Consider the following 22,584-nt stretch of genomic DNA (forward strand, 5'->3'; position numbering starts at 1 on the left):
CAGGCGATTTAGCTTGATTGATCACTTTCTGACAACTGGAATAGTGCGTGAGTTTCGTGCCAAATCTCAATTCATTTTGATATTCGAGTAGTTCTTGGAAAAAAAAAGACAAATTTGGGGTACATGAATCAGTGTATTGTTCAGGTCGTTATTTTTTTTTTGGCTGAGAGCTACTCTGATGTGCAAATGAGCTGAGATTTTGCACAGACCTCACGCACCGAAACATCTTTTATGCAGGAATAATTGAATTTTTTTTAGTATTTGTTTTAATTTTACTGTTCATAGGGTGCAAATGAGCCCAGGCTTAGAAATGGACATTTGAGAATTAACTAGTATGTACTAGGAGGCAGCCAGATCCTTATCATTAGCGACAAGAACAAGATGATAATGACCAGTCCAACAGATGTAATCTGTCAGCAAGTTGAGATCAGACCGGTCAAACGTGGGACAGCCTAATCTCTATCTCATGGCTCAACACTGCAGTGGCAGGGATAACTGCTCAGTTAGTAGCACTAAACTGTAGCCTGGTCCAGTGCTCCTGGTAATGATAGATTAGGGATGTGCGTGTGCCCCATACACTCTGCTGTGCTGCACCTGCACCTGCACATGGCGTCCATGTGATGTGGTCTGCCCAAGCAACGAGTCCAGTGTGGGCAGGCAGAGAACAAGATCCATGAACAAGATGGTAACTCCATCCATTGCTGCGTCTCCAAGTCATCTCATCGATCGAGATCGCGTCAGTGGATCTAGAGTAGATAGATGGCCACATGCATGCATATCAAGAATCTTGCTTGATGGCCTCACTCTTTCTGTAATGTGTCCGTGTGCATGATCCTGGAAGGCAGTAGCATAAATTAGTGCTGTTACCTGCTTGGAGATCAACCCAAAGACACAGAGGATAAGATAGAAGAATCGGAAGGTAGATGTACTCCCTCCGTTTCTTTTTACTCCGCGTATAAGTTTTGGTCAAAGTCGAACTACACAAAGTTTGACCAAATTTATATTAAAAAATATGAACATCTACAATACTTAAACTATATAATATGAAAATACATTTCATGATGCATCTGAAAATGTTGATTTCATATCGTGAATGTTGATATTTTTTAACATAAAGTTGTTAGATAAATTAGCCTTTAGGCTAATCAACGTATGGTCCTAATCTCAGACTAGATCAACAACTTTATGCAGAAGCGTACAAACTTACAGGTACTTGGCGATATCTCGATGCAGCCCCTGTGTAGCCCACGGCTGCACCTTTGTGTCTCCAGTGGCGAGGAGATGTTGGGGAAGAAGCAGCACGGTGGCGAGGATGACAGCAGGGTTGCCGCAGGCACAGCTCTGCGGTGGCCGGTGGTGGAGATGGCCTTCACATACCTCAGCACATATTCAGGATCGGCAGTTAGGTGGTTTAGATCGGTATGTTGTTATCCATAATGAAAACCCCCTTTTCCTTATATATGTGTGTGTGCTGGGTACATGGGACCAAAACCAAACGTGTGGATGTGTGGTGTGCTTCCGATCATTGCACACCTGGGGTCAAAAGGCTCCCCTTTTCTCTCACGGTTTGTTTCAACCGTAGATTAATTCCAACAGTCTCCCCCTTGATCGTAAGGTTAACAAACATCATAAGCCCATTCTTAATAGAAATAATATATCAAAGTAAGGTGTTCTAATGGCCAAAAGGTGTCATTAAACCTCAATACTTATAGTACACCATTCTATCTTGAAATGGATAACATATTACTTTATGGGAGTTGGTTTATTGAACGGTCCTCATTTTCAGGATCAAAAGGCTTTCCAGTAACCCCATGCCGGCAACATAATCATAAGTATGGGTGGCAAGCCTTCGATAAACGGATCCGTAAAACATTCAAATGTTCTCATACGCTCAACTTCAATAGCTTGATCCTGGATTCTATTTTTCACAACACTAAACATATTGTCAATGGCTTTGGCAAATGCCATTCAACTTGTTGCTACTCGCATAGAAAACTGCGTATCATATTGCAGTAGGTGGTTAAAAATATGTTGTCTACCACCATAATTTCGGGAATAAAATTTCTTGACATATAACCTGCCCAGTAGCCTCTTAACACGCCACATAATTAAATGCATATTTCTAATGCCATCAGTGTCATTAAGGAGCTTTTCCACAATATAACTCCATATGCAAGAATGAGGATGTAACGTAACGTGGAAACTTTAATATCCACATATCTCGCATAAACAATGTCTGAATAACACAAGATATCAAGGTTATCAAACTTCTCATTAGTGAGCATGTAAACTTTATTGCCTTGCATATCTACAAGGCTGTAGCGGTTTTTCTACTGGTCCATTTCTGGACTTACTTCTATATTTGCCAATTATCCCGATCACAAACAAGGGCACGTTCATACCTGAATACACATACTGCTTCTGACAACCGAAGCATAAAGGAATCGACATTATCTGATCAGTTCATAATGGTTCCTTGGACACCGAAATGTCCACCTTTATTGCCCTTAACTTTAGTAGCAGGTAAGATAGAGTACTACCACTTAATATTTTCTTTCGTACTCTATCGATGTATGTCGTCATAATAAAATTTGTACTCCTTTCAGACCTATATCTTGGCAAAATTCAATACAAGCAAAGTATGAGGCATCACCAAGATCCTATGTCATAAATAGAAGATAAAAAAATTATTGGCTCGCCAAAAATATTCCATCTTCACAAGTTAGTAATCTTACTCCCCCTCATTTTATGGTACGAGAGGCCCAATGCTTGTATTATTTCATAATTGTATTTCTTTAGATAACATGCCTTATGTCAAACTTCTCCATGACGAAAACTTATGGTTGAGTCCTAAGACCATTCTTAACTTCGCCAACACAAGAGCATGTTATAATAACAATCCAAGCATCACAACAACTCGTTGAGTAAACTCTATTGAGTCCCATACATCATTAGAGCTCGTTATCACACAAGCCTCTAAGATGATCGTTCACACACATTATCAATCACTGGGTAATTGTTAAGTCTCAACATCAAGTGTTGCAATAGGCATTTTTTCTCAACTTACCTGATGCATATGAATAAAGATCTAATGGAGTTATCCTTAAGATTCATGTTCATACTCTCTAGGTTCCCTGATGATCACTTTATTTAAAGGATTTAAAAACATATCCAGAATCTTAATAATAATCATTTCAGTTCTAAACCACAACACCGTTGGGCTGAAGATGGAAAAGAACTTAAAGAGTAGTGAAAAATGATTATAAACAACGTTAGTCAAAATATAACCACAAGCCACATGATACTAACAAACTTGCCACTTGAGTGAAGTGTCACATATGATTATAAATGACGTTGGTCATATATAATCAACATGTTACATCATGATGGTCATTAGACTAGCAAGCTTGCCACTTTAGCATTCATGTGTGCTTTGTAATGTTCATAAGGGACTAAGTACACGCTAACATGATAAAGGAGTCATTTTTCATTCATTCTTCTAAATAAGATTTGTTGGATCTTAATTAGAGAACCAACATTAGAATGTGCTTTTCATACATTCTCCAACCAAGACTTCTCGTTGGTTCCATCTTAATTAGAGAATTGAGATACATAGTTTGCTTAGTTGTACATGCTATAATCAAAGTAGGAGAAGTGAACGTGATATATCATATTGAATGAGACTTCTAGCCTCCCCCTCGAAATGTGGTCTAAAACCACAATTTTGATGAGGTCTCATTAATTACACTTCTCTTGCATACTCAATTATAACATAGCATCTAATCTTTACAAAAGATTCAATTAGTGAAAACATAATTCGTCTCACCATAAGGTGGGACTAACATTACATAATTGGAGTTGACTTAATAACATATAAGATAACGGCATCTATTTGAGAGACCAAATCAAGGTTTCCCAATAACTAGGAGCATGAACAAAGCATCATCAATAAGATGAAAAATTAAGTCATCTCCAAAAACTAGTGGAATAAATCCAATGGTTTTGACTTTAATCTCCTTTGCATTAGTGATGTGCATGATGGCACATGCGTCCTCTCCCAATGTTTGTCTTATCATCATGATTAACATCCTTCAACCTTAATGGCAGAAAAACATTGGGAGATTCCTTACATGAGACAATGATCTCCACTCTTGATGTGGAAAAGTTATTTACATAAGGTTCTTCTATGCCAAACAGAAGTTTGACATCATTATTATTGCTGGAAAAGAGGAGACAACTTTATGATCATCATAACAAAAAATCATGCATGAACTAACCATGCAATGGCATGAATAAAAACATGCTTAATTTTTATTCTAATTTGTATCACCGTTGGGAAGATAACAAAAAAGAACCTTACTCATTCGTAAATGACACATGAAAAACATAATCAATAAGAATATCATCATATGCCATTAGAACGCTTGCTCATTAAATCTCTAATCAAAACTTCTCGTTGGTTCCATTTTGACTAGGGAGATGTAAAATCTCGTAATGACCAACAAGAACTACGACTAAATTAATTGCCATCATTAACATAAAGTAACATCATAATATAATCGTGTGTGCCATGAGGCACTATGATGCCTTTTGACACTAAATCTCACAACGATAATATAAATATTGAACTTGAGTGTCAAAATTATCGTTAGAATTGTCAATGACATACAATGAAAATGACATTTGAATTAACATATAAATAGGAATGTCCCTCCCACCGAGTAATCATTAAAGAGGGCATTCAGAGTGAAAATGTCATAAATATAAATGCCATTGCCAACATTAAAATTGACATTAACATTATCGTCAGGTTATCATAAGATTAAAATAATAAAATTTGGACATAAAGTTACATAATAATTCATGAAATAATAATATTTGACAAATTATGATGGTCAAATGAATGGCAACATGTACTTTGGATAGATTTCATAAAAATGTCATATAATGACTAGGATATTGCATATCACATAAAATTCTTTAAACAACATTTATTTGGTTAGAAAATCAATCATAACTTTATCAATACTATTTTGGTTAATTATGCTTATTTCAACAGTGCATATCTTAATTTCAATATAAAATGAATCAACATAAACCTTAGTATTGTTCAAGGAGCACACATGCCCAACATTATTAGATGCATAGTGCGACGCGGAAAACCGCACCACGCATTAGCATTTTTGTTGAGGTGACTTTAGTCCGTTAGTGATGATCACATCATTACGGAATAACATTATCATAAAATCAACATAAAATTCATGTTTGATATCAAAAAAAAAATTATTCATAAATTTTTTAAGTTGAACATAACTGTGCAAAAAAAAAAATCATCTCATAATTCAACATTGACATGCTATTAAAGAGAGATTACCACTGAAAGTAAATGACATCATAATCTCATATCATATTTCTCCTTTAAAATCAGGGCATTTTCTAACTTAATTAGTACATAAGACATAACTTAAAAAAAACTGCATAAAGGGCACTTTTAAAAAAAATGAATAATTCATTATAGATATTGGCCACATCATTCTTAGATTAAATATCAAATTTAAAAAAAAATCCTACATCAAATATATTTAAATGATACTCATCATCAAATTTCATGTGTTAAAAGTACCCCAAAAAAGGTTTATTCTGAAAACCTAAAACATAATTTACAACATAATTTTCTAGATATTTTCATTTTAAAGCAGCGCAACACATTTTGAGAATGATCATAATACATAAAAGCACTGAATAAAAGGAAAATGCAAAGAACATTAAATTTTGCCCATGATACCCACGGTAACCTTTCATTGATTTGCCCAGGAGAAAAATTCTCAGGGAAAAAGAAAAATCTCCCGGGGCCTGGACAACTTAGGCCTCAACCACCGGTCAGATTATGCCCTTTATCCACTCGAAAGCCCAGCAGCTAGCCTGGGCGCCGACCTCAGCCGTCTGATTCAGTGGACGGTCCGTATCATCCCAGCCGGAACAAAGCAGGTTGCCGGTCAAACCCTACCTCATTCCCCACTTTCTCCCCGAAATCTCCGCTCGCCTCTATGAGAGAAAACGGCGACCGCTTCGGCGGCGCCGCGCAGCAGAAGCATGGCGGCGTGCCGGCTCCGTTCGCCGGAGAAGCTTACTGCGGACCAACGCCGTGTGCTTCCTCGTCGAACGGTGGCGACCACGCTGCACGCGCATGGACCGGAGGAGCACATCTCGCCGGCGGGCGCCGGCGCAATCTTTGGTGGTGACGGCGGCGAGCAAACGCACGGAGCGTTGGCTGCGCGCGTCCATTAGAGAGGCGATCGGCCAGGCGCATCATTCCGGCCGTCGTCCCGAAGGACGACGTCCTTCTTGCCATGGTGAGTACGCACGTTGGCCGGCAACAACAACACAAGTCCCAGTCCCTCTTTCCTTTTTTAATGTTGATCTGGGCTGGGATTTGGGGATTAGGGGAAGATTGCCATTCGGATTTCTTTGATTTCTTGCGATTTCCCCTCCTTCTCACTGCTAATCGAGCCAATACCTTTTTACTTCATATTAACTTGATTCGGATCAAGGCTTTATAACCATGAACATTAACAATTAAAATTTATGTGCTATCAGAAAAACTGCTAGCTACTGATCATAGCATTAACATGACATAGGGGCAAAAATAAGAGATGCACTTGATCAATCAGGACTACCACATCATTAACCGAAAACCATCATCTTAGATCAATTAGGCCATTTAACTTGGAATTAACGTTTGGAAGGCCTAATTTGTGTTCTAGCCAGATTAGATAGGCTCGAGATACCAATGTTAGATAAATTAGCCTTTAGGCTAATCAACGTATGGTCCTAATCTCAGACTAGATCAACAACTTTATGCGGAAGCGTACAAACTTACAGGTACTTGGCGATATCTGGATGCAGCCCCAGTGTAGCCCACGGCTGCACCTTTGTGTCTCTAGTGGCGAGGAGATGTTGGGGAAGAAGCAGCACGGTGGCGAGGATGACAGCAGGGTTGCCGCAGGCACAGCTCTGCGGTGGCCGGTGGTGGAGATGGCCTTCACATACCTCAGCACATATTCAGGATCGGCAGTTAGGTGGTTTAGATCGATATGTTGTTATCCATAATGAAAACCCCCTTTTCCTTATATATGTGTGTGTGCTGGGTACATGGGACCAAAACCAAACGTGTGGATGTGTGGTGTGCTTCCGATCATTGCACACCTGGGGTCAAAAGGCTCCCCTTTTCTCTCACGGTTTGTTTCAACCGTAGATTAATTCCAACAAAAGTTACTCAAACTATGCAAAGCTTGACTTTGACCAAACCTTATATGCAGACAAAAAAGAAACGGAGGGAGTATAAAATTAGCTCAGAAACAGAGCAGCAGCGGGATGAACAAGGTGATGACCGGTCAAACGGACAGAATCTCACAGCAACTTGAGATAAGACCAGTCAAACCTAGGACAACTTAGTATACAAGTCTGATCTAGACAAGTAATTTGGGACGGAGGAAATAGTAAATGATGCATAGATCTATCCCGTGCACAGGGGAGTTTGTAAACCAATGCGGAACGGGGAAAAGGAGCAACTTTGCTGCCCGGCAAAGCGTGCTGTGCTGCGACACATGCGTCCATGTGATGCCATCTGCCCAACCAACCATCACCAACTGTTACTGTGGTGCAGCGTGCAGAGAACAAGATCCATGGATGGACAACTCCAACCAGACACTGCTGGCATATGTGTACTGCAACTGCAAGCAATAATATGTAAACACTGGAACAGCAAGGTAGTGTGCAACAATCTGTCATCATCAAGCTCAAGGAACCATAATACCATTTGCAGATCGACAGCAACGGCTAGTGAAAGAAGAAGAAAGAAACTAGTGGTGCTCGCATTTCATTTCACATCATGAGACAGGACAAGATCTAGAGCATACTACCACAAATCATGGACTGAAATCAGACACGAGCGACTCCCGAATTGCATTAAGATTTAACACGATAATTAGATGAAGAGCATACCACAAATCATGAACTGAAATCAGACACGAGCAACTTCAGATTACATTAGATTTGAACATGATAGTGAAGACACTGGACACCACTAGTAGAACGCAACAGGGCGTTGCTGCTTGCACATTCCACAGCAATTGTGCCATAGGTTATAGTACCAACCAAGCTATCTCATCAGCAACCACCCTTCCATGAGTTTTCTGCTCCTCAACAACAGCACCCACCAAGAAAGACAGAAGAGCACTACTACACAAGCCTAAAGCAATCATCAAATTAACATGAGAAAAGAACCGATAATCGTACGCAGTAGTACTTGGTTGATCTCTAGCCCTGGAGGTCGGCGTCGTCGTCCTCGAGCTCGTCCTCGTACTCGCCCTCCTCGTCGGCGGTGGCGTCCTGGTACTGCTGGTACTCGGAGACGAGGTCGTTCATGTTGCTCTCGGCCTCGGTGAACTCCATCTCGTCCATGCCCTCGCCCGTGTACCAGTGCAGGAACGCCTTGCGCCGGAACATGGCCGTGAACTGCTCGCTCACGCGCCGGAACATCTCCTGGATGGACGTCGAGTTGCCGATGAAGGTGGAGGCCATCGTGAGGCCCGTGGGCGGGATGTCGCACACCGTCGACTTTACGTTGTTGGGGATCCACTCCACGAAGTAGCTCGAGTTCTTGTTCTGCACGTTCAGCATCTGCTCGTCCACCTCCTTGGTGCTCATCTTGCCCCGGAACATGGCCGAGGCCGTCAGGTACCGCCCGTGGCGCGGGTCGGCCGCGCACATCATGTTCTTGGCGTCCCACATCTGCTGGGTGAGCTCCGGCACGGTGAGCGCGCGGTACTGCTGGCTGCCGCGCGAGGTGAGCGGCGCGAAGCCCACCATGAAGAAGTGCAGCCGCGGGAACGGGATGAGGTTCACGGCCAGCTTGCGCAGGTCCGAGTTGAGCTGCCCCGGGAAGCGCAGGCAGCAGGTGACCCCGCTCATGGTGGCCGAGATGAGGTGGTTCAGGTCGCCGACTGTTTATTCATTGTTTGATTCTTGAGGTCAGCAATCATCAAACGACAAGAACGCAAATGCTACAGAAATGGAGGAATGCTTCTTACAGCTCGGGGTGGTGAGCTTGAGGGTGCGGAAGCAGATGTCGTAGAGCGCCTCGTTGTCGAGCACCATGCACTCGTCGGCGTTCTCGACGAGCTGGTGCACGGAGAGGGTGGCGTTGTAGGGCTCGACGACGGTGTCGGAGACCTTGGGCGAGGGGAAGACGGAGAAGGTGAGCATCATGCGGTCCGGGTACTCCTCCCGGATCTTGGAGATGAGCAGCGTGCCCATGCCGGACCCGGTGCCGCCGCCCAGCGAGTGGCACACCTGGAAACCTGCCATGCCCGCACAGATCCGTCAGCCACCATTTCTCATTTCTCTACCGCCCCAGATCTACGCCGCCGGCGCGGAGGACGGACGAACGGAACAGAGGAACGGAGAAAGGGGAAGAAGAAAAGAAAGCAGAGACCTTGGAGGCAGTCGCAGTTCTCGGCCTCCTTGCGGACGACGTCGAGGACGGAGTCGATGAGCTCGGCGCCCTCGGTGTAGTGGCCCTTGGCCCAGTTGTTGCCGGCGCCGGACTGGCCGAAGACGAAGTTGTCGGGGCGGAAGATGCCGCCGTAGGGGCCGGAGCGGACGGAGTCCATGGTCCCCGGCTCGAGGTCCATGAGCACGGCGCGCGGCACGAAGCGGCCGCAGGAGGCCTCGTTGTAGTAGACGTTGACGCGCTCGAGCTGCAGGTCGGTGTCGCCGGCGTAGCGGCCGGTGGGGTCGATCCCGTGCTCCGCGCACACCACCTCCCAGAACTTGGCCCCGATCTGGTTCCCGCACTGCCCGCCCTGGATGTGCAGGATCTCCCTCATCTCCCCTTTCCTTCCCTTCCCTTCCCTTCCCTTCGGAGGACGGACGGCGGCGAGGTGCGGTGCGGCGGCGCCGGTGGGGGGTGGGGGGTTGGGGAATTGGAGCAAGAGGGGGATGGCGTTAGTGGGGTGGTAGGGTTTGGTGGGGCGGGATTTATAGAGGGCTGACGGCGTTAGTTTGAGGGGGAGTTCGAATTTTGAAAATTTGGGGGGAGAAAAGAGGCGATTTTGCGTGGGGCGGCCGCCGGCCGGGTCCCTCGTGGTAACGGTTACTTCTTGGTTTGGGTGGACGGTCCCATGGGGAGGTGAAATTTGTTGACTGCTTCATCATGGTGAAACTCAACAAAGTCAAGGGCACTTGAAATCATTTGAACCTGTGGTACGTACCAAATCCCTTTCGTCGATTTTGCACGAAGCAGCGAGGTGAAGTCGACAGGGACAACGCAAATCAAGAGGTGAGGGATTTAGGGGGATGGCTGGGTCGGCGGTTGGGGAAGGGCGGGGCGGCGAGGCGGAGCGCGAGGGTGGAAGGAGGTGGTTACTAATTCGACCAACCAAAAAAAAACAGATTGGAATATGCTAGCAAGTGCTTATTAATTCTACAAACCCAAAAAATTCTCCATCCAGAAAGCATTTGGAATTCTACAAACCCAAAAAAATTCTCCGTCCAGAAAGCATTTGGGATCTGCTAGCAACCAAGTGCTCTCTCCGTTTGTTTTTATAAGACGTTTTGAACAGCTAGCTTTGAACTACTTTGGCGCTGCCTAAATTGTCTAAAACGTCTTATAAAAGTGAACAGAGGAAGTAAAGCATATTGTTATCTGCTAGCCATAGAGAATGTAATCAGATAGCACAGGAGCAAGCTTAGTTTAGCTAGATTTAATCCTCCAATGTTTGGTTAGAAGATGCCCCTGAGGCTATTACCTCCAGGCTTGTAAATGGTTCTACTATTCTCGTGATTGTTTAAAGTAGATTTTGAAGTGTCAAAAGCAAAAGTAAAACATACTTCCTCCATTCCTAAATACTTATCTTTTTAGAGATTTCAAATGAACTAGCATATACGGATGTATATAGACATATTTTAAAATGTAGATTCACTCATTTTGCTCCGTATGTAGTCATTTATTGAAATCTCTAGAAAGACAAATATTTAGGAACGGAGGGAGTAATATGTTCAGCAGACAATCATACGAGTACAACACAGAATGATTTAGAACATCTACATCCGGACGCCTCAAACCAGTCTCAAACGTCTGGCCAGGTGGACCGGTCATCTACAAGTAAAAAAAATGACACACCCGGACGCCAAAAATCGGCCTCAAATGCTCGGGCTGTCTGGCGCCCATCATATCCAGCCGAAATGTAGGGTGGATATGGGACAACCCAAATATAGGGCGGATATGGGGCAACCCAAAAGTAGGGTGGATATGGGACGGCTCGGGCGCGCCTGCCATGTCAGCGCGACCCACTACCGCCCCCAGTCCGTCCCCACAAAATAACGTAATCCGGAAACCCTACCCTCACTTCGATCCGCTCAAACTCCATCTCTTCTCCTCCCTTCTCCGATTCAATCCAATCTAGTCGCCAACAAGCATGTCGAGCTCCGGCAGCCGCTTTGACGATGTCATCGATGTCGACGAGGAGCCGGCCCTCCGCATTGCGCTAGATCGGTCACGGGTGGAAATGGGGGCAGTTCGGGATCTGCTTTGCCGCTGCTCGCCCGCCAGCGCAGCGCGGACGTCGGAGCTGGTCCATCTTGGCCCGCATGCAGCTCCACGAGGGCTGCTCAATCCGTGTCTCCCCTCCATCGTCCACGTGCCCCACCGGCCGCTGCTCCGCAAGGGTAGCGGTGGGTTCTAGTGCCCGCTCCACTGCCCTCGCGGACATGCATGTCGGAATAGGAGGTATGCGCCGCACGCCGCGAGAGGCGGCGGGTAAGGGGTGGGGGAGGTGGTGGAGCAATCCATTTGCCACTGCCAGGGACGCCGAACGAGGAGGAGCGGCTCCTTGCTTTGTTCTACAGCCGGTCACTTATGATGGCACAGACGGACTCTCGTCGGCTCCGGAGGAAGAACGCCAAGGCGCTCCGGCTAGCCATTGAGCAATCTGAACGCAAGGCCACAGAGGCAGTGACAGAGACGACGAGGGTGTCCAAGCTCAAGCGGCAACAGGACCGGGTCATCTGGCGTATGAAAGGCTTCATCGCCATCTCCAATTCTTCCTCTGACGATGACAACCACGACTTCGACTCTGATGATCCACCACCTATCGCGAACGCCTACAGATGGGCTGACAATCGGAAGGGCAAAGAGTCGAGGAGGAAGTGGTGGAGCTCCACCATCTCTGTCTTTAATTTTAAGTTCTGGTAATTCTACTTAAAACTTGACCATCGTTTATGTGGATATGTGAACTTTGACGACCTTTTGGTGATCGAATGTGCATTTCTATGTTCGATTCTATGTCCGTTTGATGATCTATGTTGTTTAGTTCTATGTTGCATGTTTTAGTATAGATATAGGGTACCGAATATGAAATACATGGATGGGGACGACAGAAATTGAGGAGTGCCTGCGGACACGCCGGGTGCGTCCGCAGGCATTTAAGAGCATCTACAGGCGGCAAATCCGACCCCTCAAACGCTCGGACGGTGACCAGTTACGCCTCAAATATTTGATTCTACAATCAGATACCTCAAATCCATATTATTACATGCAACGTAAACCGATCTTTAAGCGGAGCTCGTCCGGCTTCGTCGTGCCCGTGTCCGGCGACCAGATGCGCTCCACAGAGTGTTGGTCCAGTTGCTAGCAAGGTGGAGTAGGGTATGGGACATGAGCTGGCTCACGAGACTCAAGGCGTCTTTGTCTCCCATGTCCTACTCTTCATCGTCGGAGCCTAGAGCCCGAAGCCCAAACGGTGCCAATGGACGTCTGATCTATGATAGATTAGTCCTGGGACAAGCTGGCGACATCCACCACCATGCGGCGGCTCCCAGACTGGTGCACCATAAGGGGTGCCAGAGAATGCGACTTCGCCTCGCCGATGTCCACCTCCACGATGGCCGCCGCCGCCTCCCGCGCCCGCTACCTCGCACGGCGGGCATGCCGCCATGTTTGTGTCGGACGGCGTCCATGGTGCATCCATGGCTCGTCGCGCCAACGGACGGGTTGCGTGTCCGCCATCGCATTCGGACGCCATACAAACCGCACCACCTCCCGTGAGCGCACTGATGTCACACCTATCGTCGGATCCATGCGCCATTTGGACGGATGCAATGGATTCCCGACAGAAGGAGTCCGAGCGCTGCCTCGCACGGGCCTCCTCCCCAGAGCGGCAGAGCACAAGCTGGACGGCCATCTCCTCCTCGAGGCCGCGTGGGATGAGCTCGGACTCGACGGAACTGGAGGTGTAGGTCTCGGATCCGCTGCTCGCCATGCCGTAGAAAGCTGGAGATCGCCGGACGGAAGTTTGAGTGGCAGAAAAAAGTGAAGGGAAGTGGAGTCAAGTGGCTAGGGTTTGGTCCGTCGGGTGGATGGGGAACAATATATGTGGGGTCGGGTGGACCAACATGGGTCGGAGACGACGTAGAGCCCGGGCGTCTCATATCTGCCCCAGATTTAGGCTGGACATAAGGGGTGTCGGTCAGTCCAGACGTTTGAGGCCCGTTTGAGTCATCCGTCTTCTTGTGCCGCGACCGCCGGCCCCATGTGCAAGTGCAACTGCTTATCTGCACGGCCAGCTGCATGCATGCTCTGCCTCGCCTCATATTTTGGCTGGCTGGCGGAGATGTTCCTCACGCCACGCATCAAACACTTCACGTGCCTGTTCGGTCCATCTCCGACGATGAGCTGAAAGAAACCAGGCAAGAAAAAGCTGACAAGATCATCCATCATATTCATTCATGCACAAGCCGATCGAGTGACGAATCCCGGATCACGTTCAGCAGCACGATGCCGGCCCTTTTGCTGCAGCTGATTTCCCGCCCTTTTTCTAGTGGTACGCTGCTGGTTAATCAAATGGCTGATTTGTTTTAACAAAGTATAATAGTAGATGTTTACATACATTTGTCTTTATGAATTGGCATACAACCGACCTCTATGCGCACATACGAGATATTGAGCCCGCACAACATGTTGAGATGGACGGAGTCATCATAGGCATCTCGAGGTTGACGGGACGTCTCCTCTCACCGAAGAAACATCGCCAGAAAGGATGAAATAACTCTACAAAAATGCGAACGTCGGTGCCATTGTACCAAGTTTAGAACTTAAACCATGGTGGACTGGTTCCACCACAAGGAACCTAACTATTGAAGCTACGCTCAGTTCACGTCAATCGGCTAATCTTATCCAGGTTTACTGGCCCCTTGTATTTTAAGTTAAACTCTGACCATCTATATAACTAACTAAATATGATTTATATGCTAAAATAAGTATTTATACAGTTGAATTCATATTTGAAAGAGGATTCTTCTCATATATTTTTTGTGGCATATAGCTTACATTTCAAAATTATTGACTCTAACTACGAGTCCAATAATCCCTCAGTTGCAGATAATAGGAGCATTCATGCAACGGAAAATAGTTTTCTCGCCGACCGTTTTTATATGATCCAGGTGTAAAATGCAGTAAATGCGTCTACCGGCCCTTCCTGGCATGGTGGTCGGTCGCGAAGTGCCGAGCCGCGCTTGGAGCGCGGAGAGGTGGCTCGCATGGTGTCTGTGGAGCGTGTCGAGTCAGGCGGGAGGTGGCTCACCGGCCGGTCGCGGGCGGCAGCGTGAGGCGCAAGGTTTTTATCACGCGCTACTTCAGAACCTAGAACCCCAATTCGTTCCTAGTAGTAGAGTAACCCTTCCTTCCCGATGATCTCGTCGTAAGACGAGGCCAGCAAGTCTTGGAAAGACGTCGCCCCGAATGCGTGAGCAGCGCAAGGATCGTCAAGTTCAACGACCATGCTGCTCCCGCGAGACTCCGGCAAGAATTCTTTGTCATCCACGGGCGACGTAGCGGTGCTGACGCCGGCAGAACTTGCACCAGCCGTCGGTGTCGATGACAACGACGACGACGATGGCGACCTCACGTCCCCGGTCGTGGGCTGCTGCTGGATGAGCCCCATGAGCTCGGCGTACAGCTCCTCCGATCTGTGGGTGAGCTCTCCGCCGTCGTCAACCGTGGCGAGGGCGAGGGCGGGCTCGTCGAGAGGAGGAGGGAGGAGGGGGGATTCATCGGCGTCGGAGGCGGAAGAGCTGTCCGTGGCCGCGGTAGGAGGAGTTGGTGACGGCGCCATGGCCAGCAGGTGCCTCTTCTTGAGCTTGGTGTTCCAGTGGTTCTTGACGTCGTTGTCCGTTCGGCCGGGGAGCTTGGCGGCGATCACGGACCACCTGATGACATGAGTTCAGCTGCCAGAGCCAGACTAATGTTTACGAGTAACAAAGAGATGCATGCAGCGCATGCAGCTAGCTAGCTATATATACTTGCTTCCGATGTCGCCGTAGAGGGACAGAATGAGGCTGTCCTCCTCGTCGGTGAAGCGGCCGTGCCGGAGCGCCGGGCGGAGGTAGTTGAGCCACCGTAGGCGGCAGCTCTTGCCGCAGCGGTTAAGCCCTGATGATCCATGCAGGCATACACAAACCAAATGATTAATCACAAAGGGAAGATGATGTAATTTCTGTTATGTTTGAAGTGCTTTGTACTTATGTGAACTTTTATAATACATCCAAATCACTTTCAGACAAAAAAAAAATCATCCATGCCAATCCAGGCTGTGAGCAAACATTCTCATGATGTCAGGATACGCTTAATTAAATTCAAATGAAAATTTCTGTCCTTTGGCTGAAATGAAAACCTAAATGACCAAATTTCAGTGAAATTCGGTGATTTAGCGTAATCGCTGAAATATTTCTCAGACTGAAATTCAAAACCGTCTGCAGACACAAGCACAAATCAATAGTAGGAGCGGTCAGAGCAAATTAACGACCTGCTTTGTGTGGTAGCGTCATCCAGTTGCCGGCATTGGCGAACCTCTTGACGAAGCCGGTGAGGATGGCGTCCTCCTCCCGCGACCATGCCCCCCGCTTCACGCTCCGCCTGTCGCAGCACGACGACCTCCCCATCCCCTCCCCGGAGGAGGCACACCGGCACAATGCACGGACCAGCTGAGGTGAGAGTTTCAGGTCGTCTCCGTGTGTCTTCTCCCGGCCGGCAAGGAAATGAACGGGCTATATATATATATAGACACGATCGATTGAGAACCAACGGCCCTGCTGCACCGAGCAAGTTGACCAAGCATATTTTGTATAAGTATATATATGACCCTGGAATGCACAAGACTAATTAACAATCATCCCAAGCTAGGCTTTCATTCACATCCATCGATTAATCATGTTTATACAAAAAATGTACAGGAAGCGTCGCTTCTTGCCGATGCGCAGGAGGCACAACACATGCTTGCTCACACTTGACAATTTGCATTTAAAACTAGATTGAACTTGACGTGTATGTTGCTTATGGTCATCAGCTACATGAACATCATTCCATTCCCTCTAGTTAACAGGCAAGTCCATAACACCATTTTCTTTTTGTACTTCAGTACTGGAGTTTGATACTCGAACTTTAATAAATATATGACTGTGTGCATCGCATGATGCACAAGACATATCCTTCTTTTCCAAAATAATAATAATAATAATAGGTCCATACCACACTTTCGTGGATGGTGGTGTGTCCATACTTTAGTATGTGGGTGATAGCACCATTTTCATCGAACATCACATGGAGAAGGCAATTCATATGAAGTTACCTTTTCGAACAACTTTCTGACCTCAAGATTAATTCATAAGAGCAAACTCTGTTGCTTTGGCAAAGGCCAAAGAGGTTGAGGACCAGTATAAGCAACTTTTTGGTTGCGGGTCTGGCTCGTCTCTTTCCAGTATCTTGGTATCCCCATCCATCATCTTAAGCTGCTGAATAAGGAGTGGAAGAGTATTGAGGTCCTCTTTGAGAAAAAGCTAAGCAGCTGGATGTGCAATCTACTATCTTACACAGGTTGTCTTGTCATCATTTACATTGTCCACACTAGCCTACCGATGTTTATGTTATCCTTTTTCAAAATACCCAAGGGGTACAAGAAGTTTAGATTAAAATTATAGATCCTGCTTATTTTGACAATGTGATGAACATAAAAAGAAATATTGACTAGCTAACTAGGGTCTTATTTGTAGGCCAAAGGATCATGATGGCCTCGGAGTTGAGGGCGTTAAACTAAAAAAATATGTGTTTACTTAGTACATCCATATCTATACCTCTATTATCTATAATCTATAATCTATAGCAATATAAAAAGACCTAAATGGGCAGATCCAATTAATCTCGGCCATCAAATCATGTCACTCCAACGATCTAGATTGCTTCAATGTCGAGCGCTCGACATGTTTAACATGCAGTTAATTTCATGCCAAATATAGTGCTAATCACATAATAACACACAAAAAATATCCTACTTAATATCCGCATGCACTTAATATACTTTCAAATTAACGTGCATTGCATGTTTTTTAAACACAATATAGACGCAAGCGCTCATTCAAATTAATGTGCATTGCATGTACACAATGACTAGTGAATATAAAAAAGAAGTGATTTGCGGAGATTTAACACATCTCACCCGTTCACGCATCTATCCAATGGTCTATGTTGCTCCGGTGTTTGGCGCTAAACATGTTTCATGTGTAATTAGTATCATACCTAATATAAACTTTACTGCTAACCATGTAATTCTACCTTCCCTAATATCAATGTGCAATCAATATATTTCCCAATGTTAACGTGCAATGCAATTAATATATTTTATAATATAATATGGTAATTATATTCTACCTAATATCAGCCTGCAATCAATATCTTTTTAATAAAGACGACATTAGCCCATAATTGCAATTGAAGATATTTTGTTAAAGCATGTTTGTAGACACTCGTGAAAATGGAGGAACATCAATGTAAGTCCTCGTTGATTGGTCAATGTGAAATTGAGTCAAATATCGATCATCCACGGTGAGTATTTGACTTGTACTATTCATGAGCCAAAGATGAGGCGCATGGCTCTACACAGGTATGATATATTTGATGTATGTGATGTGGTGTTGTTTATTCTGCTCATCAAATATTATTTGTACCATGTTAGTTTCAGGCATCCATGTATGTTTGCCATAAGAATAACTCTGCTAAGGATCATCAAAAAGACTATCACATTTATTGCCCAAAACATTAAGAACAGAAAACAGCTACACTTAGTGCAAGTTAAGTTTTTTAAACAATGGCAAAAGTTTTGCTAGATTTGATTATTTAAGAAACAAGAGTGTGTAGGAAAAGGCCAAAGCCTTAAAACAGGTGGAGTACTCTTCAGGTATTAGAACCCCCAGGGGTTTCACACTCGCCATATTCCACAACATCGCCACTCTTTTGATGTTGGAGAAAATACTTGACGGCATGGTTGAGATATTCTCACACACTAGCGTTATGTTCATTCCAAATCGTCCAAGAGACAATCATGAAAAGCGAAACCGTGTCCTTTTAATTGGTAAGTTAAGAGAAGGGAGACAAATTAAAATATGGCTCCTTTCATGTATGTCGGTATCCATGGCATGACTAGCTCAGCCGATTATAGTTGCTTAATAATGCAATAAATTATGGGTGAAACTTTTCTCACCAATTAAAGGATGTTGATTTGTTTAAAGCCTAGAATCCACAGCTTTGAAGACACACAGCGACCACAACAAAATGTGTTATACAATGGATTATCTCTCGGTGTTTGAACATATATCTCTATAAAACTACGTGGGCGGTAGAATTTTCTTGTAAACAGTAAAAGTAATCCCTTGGTCACGATAATGTGGACCTTTTCATCCAGGTATCGTTGGCGCTCGATTCTTTACAGCAACTTGATTTCGAAATAAAACAGATCCATGTAATAGTTGGAAAAATAAACCTTCAGGTTTCAGCTGATGTGATAACGTCTACATTACACTACATCGACTCTTCTTGCCTAAGTAATAGTGTTAACTTTAATAAGAAAAACGGCGCTGGTCTACGCAGCCTCACATGCATTTGAACTGTCAAGTTTGAAAAGATGGCATGATTTGAGCCTCCGGTTGTAAAGGCCGTTATCAGGTTGTTCTATAATGTAACATTATAACCTAGTGTATATGAGACAATCAACACGTACGTCATCCATGGACCTTTAAATGGCCAGTTTGTGCAACTAATGTCCGTTTCGAATACTCAACTAAACTGTTTCTTTTGTATGGCAGATCATGATGTTTCAGACAAGAGCGTGGTTGGGAGGAATGATGTACGAGGATTACTTGGCGCCTTGATGTTGATTGATAACCTGACCGGACAGTGCAAAAGAATGGGTGTTGTGTGTAGTAACATATGTAGCGGGCTTTGACGGCTTATACTGACTTAGATTTTGTTTAACACTACTTACGAATAGCATTGCTCTTCTGGAGAAAAGGGGTAGACCCACGCAGCCAGAAGGCTGAAAAATGTGAAACACGCTGAATTATATGAGGACAAGTAATCATACATCACAGGCACCAAGATTTGTTAACAATAAATAGTTTTCCAAATGTATGACAAACACTTTTCAAATATGTGATGATCATTTTTTTTCAATTTTTCGTAATACAATGTTTTTTTAATATATTTAAACTTTTTTAACAATATTTTCATGAGCATATTCTCGGATTTCTTTTCTGTGTTGTTGATAACTTTTTTAAACCTTTTAATACATTTTTATGAGAGAAAAATATGAGACTTGCTAAACGGGCCACTCCACTTTTGGTCCATGTAGGCTTTGCCGTCGTGCCGCCCTGGTCTGACCCACATTGTTCACGGTACCCCAGCCACCAGATAGGTCAAATTTAGGCCATGTATACCCGGGTTTCTTTTTACGAAGTGCCAGGATTTAAAGTGTCTGACCCAGAAAAAAAAAGTGTCTGACCCAGACCACACAACTTCAAAAGAAAATAAAAATTACAAATAGGTTATTAGAGAGGTAAACGGCATCTTCCTCATGTATATGTCGTCGGCGCGCCATACTCCAATGTCGCAAACCCAGCCAGACTTTGAATCTACGATGGAACCAGAAATTGGCGGGCTACGCAAGAAGACGACGGTGGCCAACATCTAAAGATCATATCGTCGCAACGGAGAGGAGGATGAGGAAAGGATCGTCTGTGACTGTGAGCTAGTTCTGGACACAGAGGAAATTGCTTTAACCGTGTGGGCTTTAGCTACAAACTTCATTATTGACTGTGACCCAAAAGTGACATTGAAGGGAGGAGGATGGTACAACAATATTCGACGATTGCTATCACTTGTCACAAGAAACCAGTCGTATTACTTTTGATTACTGTCCTAGAGAACCCTGTATGTGACGAGTTTTTTTTTTTTGGAAGTGTTGTGTACTATGTGATGAGTGGATCGAAGAGGCTCCTATTGACTGGTTTCTTGTGTAATATTAGATTTAAGCCTGATCAAAAGCTACTAAAGAGGACGTTTATTGGCAAAACAAAGACACAACAACTCGAAACAGTTTCTTCAGTTTGCATAAAAAAAATGCAATAAACTTTAGTAGGTAAACTGTATTAACAAGTAGCATATGTATGAACAAAAGTGCCCAAATCAAAAAATTGTGACAAAAGGATAAAAAAATATGCACCAGCCGGGAATCGAACCCGGGTCTGTACCGTGGCAGGGTACTATTCTACCACTAGACCACTGGTGCTCTGGTGTGCAATATCTTTGAGAACGCTAAACATTTCATGGCTAGAAATCCTTTGGAGAGAAACACTTTGATGAGTCGATTTACATCCGTCAGCACATTCAGCTGCCAAAAGGAACAAAAGGATCCTAAACCAAATTAATGAGCAAGAAAATCCTTGGTTCTGCCCATGATTCAACAGATAGCTGGTTGATGATGCCTTTGAACCGACGAATCACGGATGGATTCTCCAGCAGAAACGAGGAAGTGATGATAGTCCTGCAGTATCTGTTTTTTTTTATTATAGTCCTTGGATATGTAATAAGTTCTTTTCGCTTTTTGTTGGTAGTTTATCGCCTTTTCCTTCTTTTCACTTTTTTTACGGGGGCTTCTTTTCGTTAGTGTTCCATTGTAGATCCTTCATGCGTTCAGTGTTCGAGACTTTGTAAGCTGCTTTCCAGCTTGTCGTTTTCTATTCTTTTCACTCTTTTTTTGCGTCGAATTCAAGGACTTTATTAACGTAATATCATAGTGTTATAATCTGCCCGCAGGCAAGAAACTAGAAACTCAGGGCTTGCATCAAGCCAACTCTTGGTGCCATCAAGTGTGCTAGCTAGACGAGCACACTGATGCGCCGGAATATTACCTTCCCTACTGACATGAGTAACAGAAATTGAAGCAAAAATAGCACTGATTTCCTCTAATTCGTTCAAGATAGGCGCTGCAACTGATCGAGTGTTGCTGCGCGATTTCCATAGATCAACTAGCTCCAAGCAGTCGACCTCCATGATCACATGTGAGAAACCATGGAGTTGCACAAAGACCATCCCGTCTCGAAGAGCAAGCAACTCTGCTATGAAGGGGTCCGTTATGCCAACCAGTGGCTTGCATCAGGCACCAAGGAACGCGATGTGTGACCTAGCCACGCCTCCCGCTCCACCCTTCATCTCGTCAACATTGAGTGCACCGTCAGTGTTTATAGTGACCCAACCAGCTTCAGGTGGCCTCCAACACTGTCCAACCCTCGATCTCCTTCGCAAAGAAGGAATTTCCAAGATCGCCAAGGTCTCGTGAACCCATTTCAAAGCTTGTACGGGGTCGTAGCCATCGCGATCATGAGTCCAACAGTTTCCGTGATGACCAAATGTTGTGCATTATAGTGATAATCTTGCATCTTTCCTCATCAATAAACATAGGGTCAAGCAATATGTCATGAGCCCACGTGTCTTGGTGCAAGCGTTGAAGATATAGCTGAAATCTGTCCCTTGCCGCAGCCCAGAAAGCCTTTGCATGAGTGCAATGGATCAGTGCATGGTCATGTCTTCACATTAGTAGAAAACAGGGCATTTGTGCCGGTTGGTAAGGGCCTCTAGTCCCGGTTCTTGAACCGGGACTAATAGGTCGTTACTAACGCCTCCCCCCTTTAGTCCCGGTTCTTACACGAACCGGGACAGATGGGCCTCCACGTGGCCGCTCCGGGCAGCCCAGGCAGGGGGGCCTTTGGTCCCGGTTGGTGACATAAACCGGGACCAAAAGGCATCCACGCGTCAGAAGCTGGCTGCAGCTGAGGTTTTTTTTTAAAGTGGCTGGTTTAGGGGTTTTGGGGGTTAATTTAGGTTGTTATTAGCTAGCTAATAGAGAGAAGTGTCCTCTCTTATATCTTCGTGCTTGGTTTACCAATGCTACTGCTATGTTCATTTCACCCGCTGATATATAATAACTCTTCATGCTCGCATCATACATCATCATATATAATAACAAAGTCCTACTAATCATGCGTCATCATACAACTTCTACTCGTTATTAATAACAAGTCATACGATCATCATACTCATAGTCATCGAACCCAACCCTACATAATTGTTTTTAGCACATGATCATCAGTATCAGGTAGGACCTAAACACAGTTAAGATAAAATAGTATAAAACAATATAG

General features: G+C 44.8%; 2 protein-coding genes, 1 long non-coding RNA gene and 1 other non-coding gene across 4 annotated transcripts; 1 reads left to right on the forward strand and 3 right to left on the reverse strand.

Annotated features, from left to right (window-relative positions):
* The first annotated feature begins 6,031 nt into the window (after nucleotides 1-6,031).
* LOC123093907 (uncharacterized) lies at nucleotides 6,032-7,132 on the forward strand. The gene is made up of 2 exons (XR_006445674.1): nucleotides 6,032-6,353; nucleotides 6,883-7,132. It is a non-coding gene; the product is annotated as an uncharacterized lncRNA (long non-coding RNA).
* Nucleotides 7,133-8,013: 881 nt separating this feature from the next.
* Nucleotides 8,014-10,002, reverse strand: LOC123093905 (tubulin beta-2 chain). The gene is made up of 3 exons (XM_044515967.1): nucleotides 9,497-10,002; nucleotides 9,093-9,362; nucleotides 8,014-9,005 (listed from the first exon to the last, which is right to left on the reverse strand). Exons 1-3 carry the CDS (start codon nucleotides 9,888-9,890, stop codon nucleotides 8,320-8,322), a joined length of 1,350 nt encoding a protein of 449 aa, XP_044371902.1. The 5' UTR covers nucleotides 9,891-10,002; the 3' UTR covers nucleotides 8,014-8,319.
* Nucleotides 10,003-14,720: 4,718 nt separating this feature from the next.
* LOC123093906 (transcription factor RAX2-like) lies at nucleotides 14,721-15,999 on the reverse strand. The gene is made up of 3 exons (XM_044515968.1): nucleotides 15,864-15,999; nucleotides 15,361-15,490; nucleotides 14,721-15,267 (listed from the first exon to the last, which is right to left on the reverse strand). The coding sequence occupies exons 1-3, from the start codon at nucleotides 15,997-15,999 to the stop codon at nucleotides 14,721-14,723; spliced, it is 813 nt and encodes a 270-aa protein (XP_044371903.1).
* A 4,602-nt stretch (nucleotides 16,000-20,601) lies between these two features.
* TRNAG-GCC (transfer RNA glycine (anticodon GCC)) lies at nucleotides 20,602-20,672 on the reverse strand. Its single transcript has one exon. It is a non-coding gene; the product is annotated as a tRNA-Gly (tRNA).
* Between the last annotated feature and the right edge of the window lie 1,912 nt (nucleotides 20,673-22,584).

Source organism: Triticum aestivum, chromosome 4B (genome assembly GCF_018294505.1).
Source record: "Triticum aestivum cultivar Chinese Spring chromosome 4B, IWGSC CS RefSeq v2.1, whole genome shotgun sequence".
In the NCBI taxonomy this organism is placed as follows: Eukaryota; Viridiplantae; Streptophyta; class Magnoliopsida; order Poales; family Poaceae; genus Triticum; species Triticum aestivum.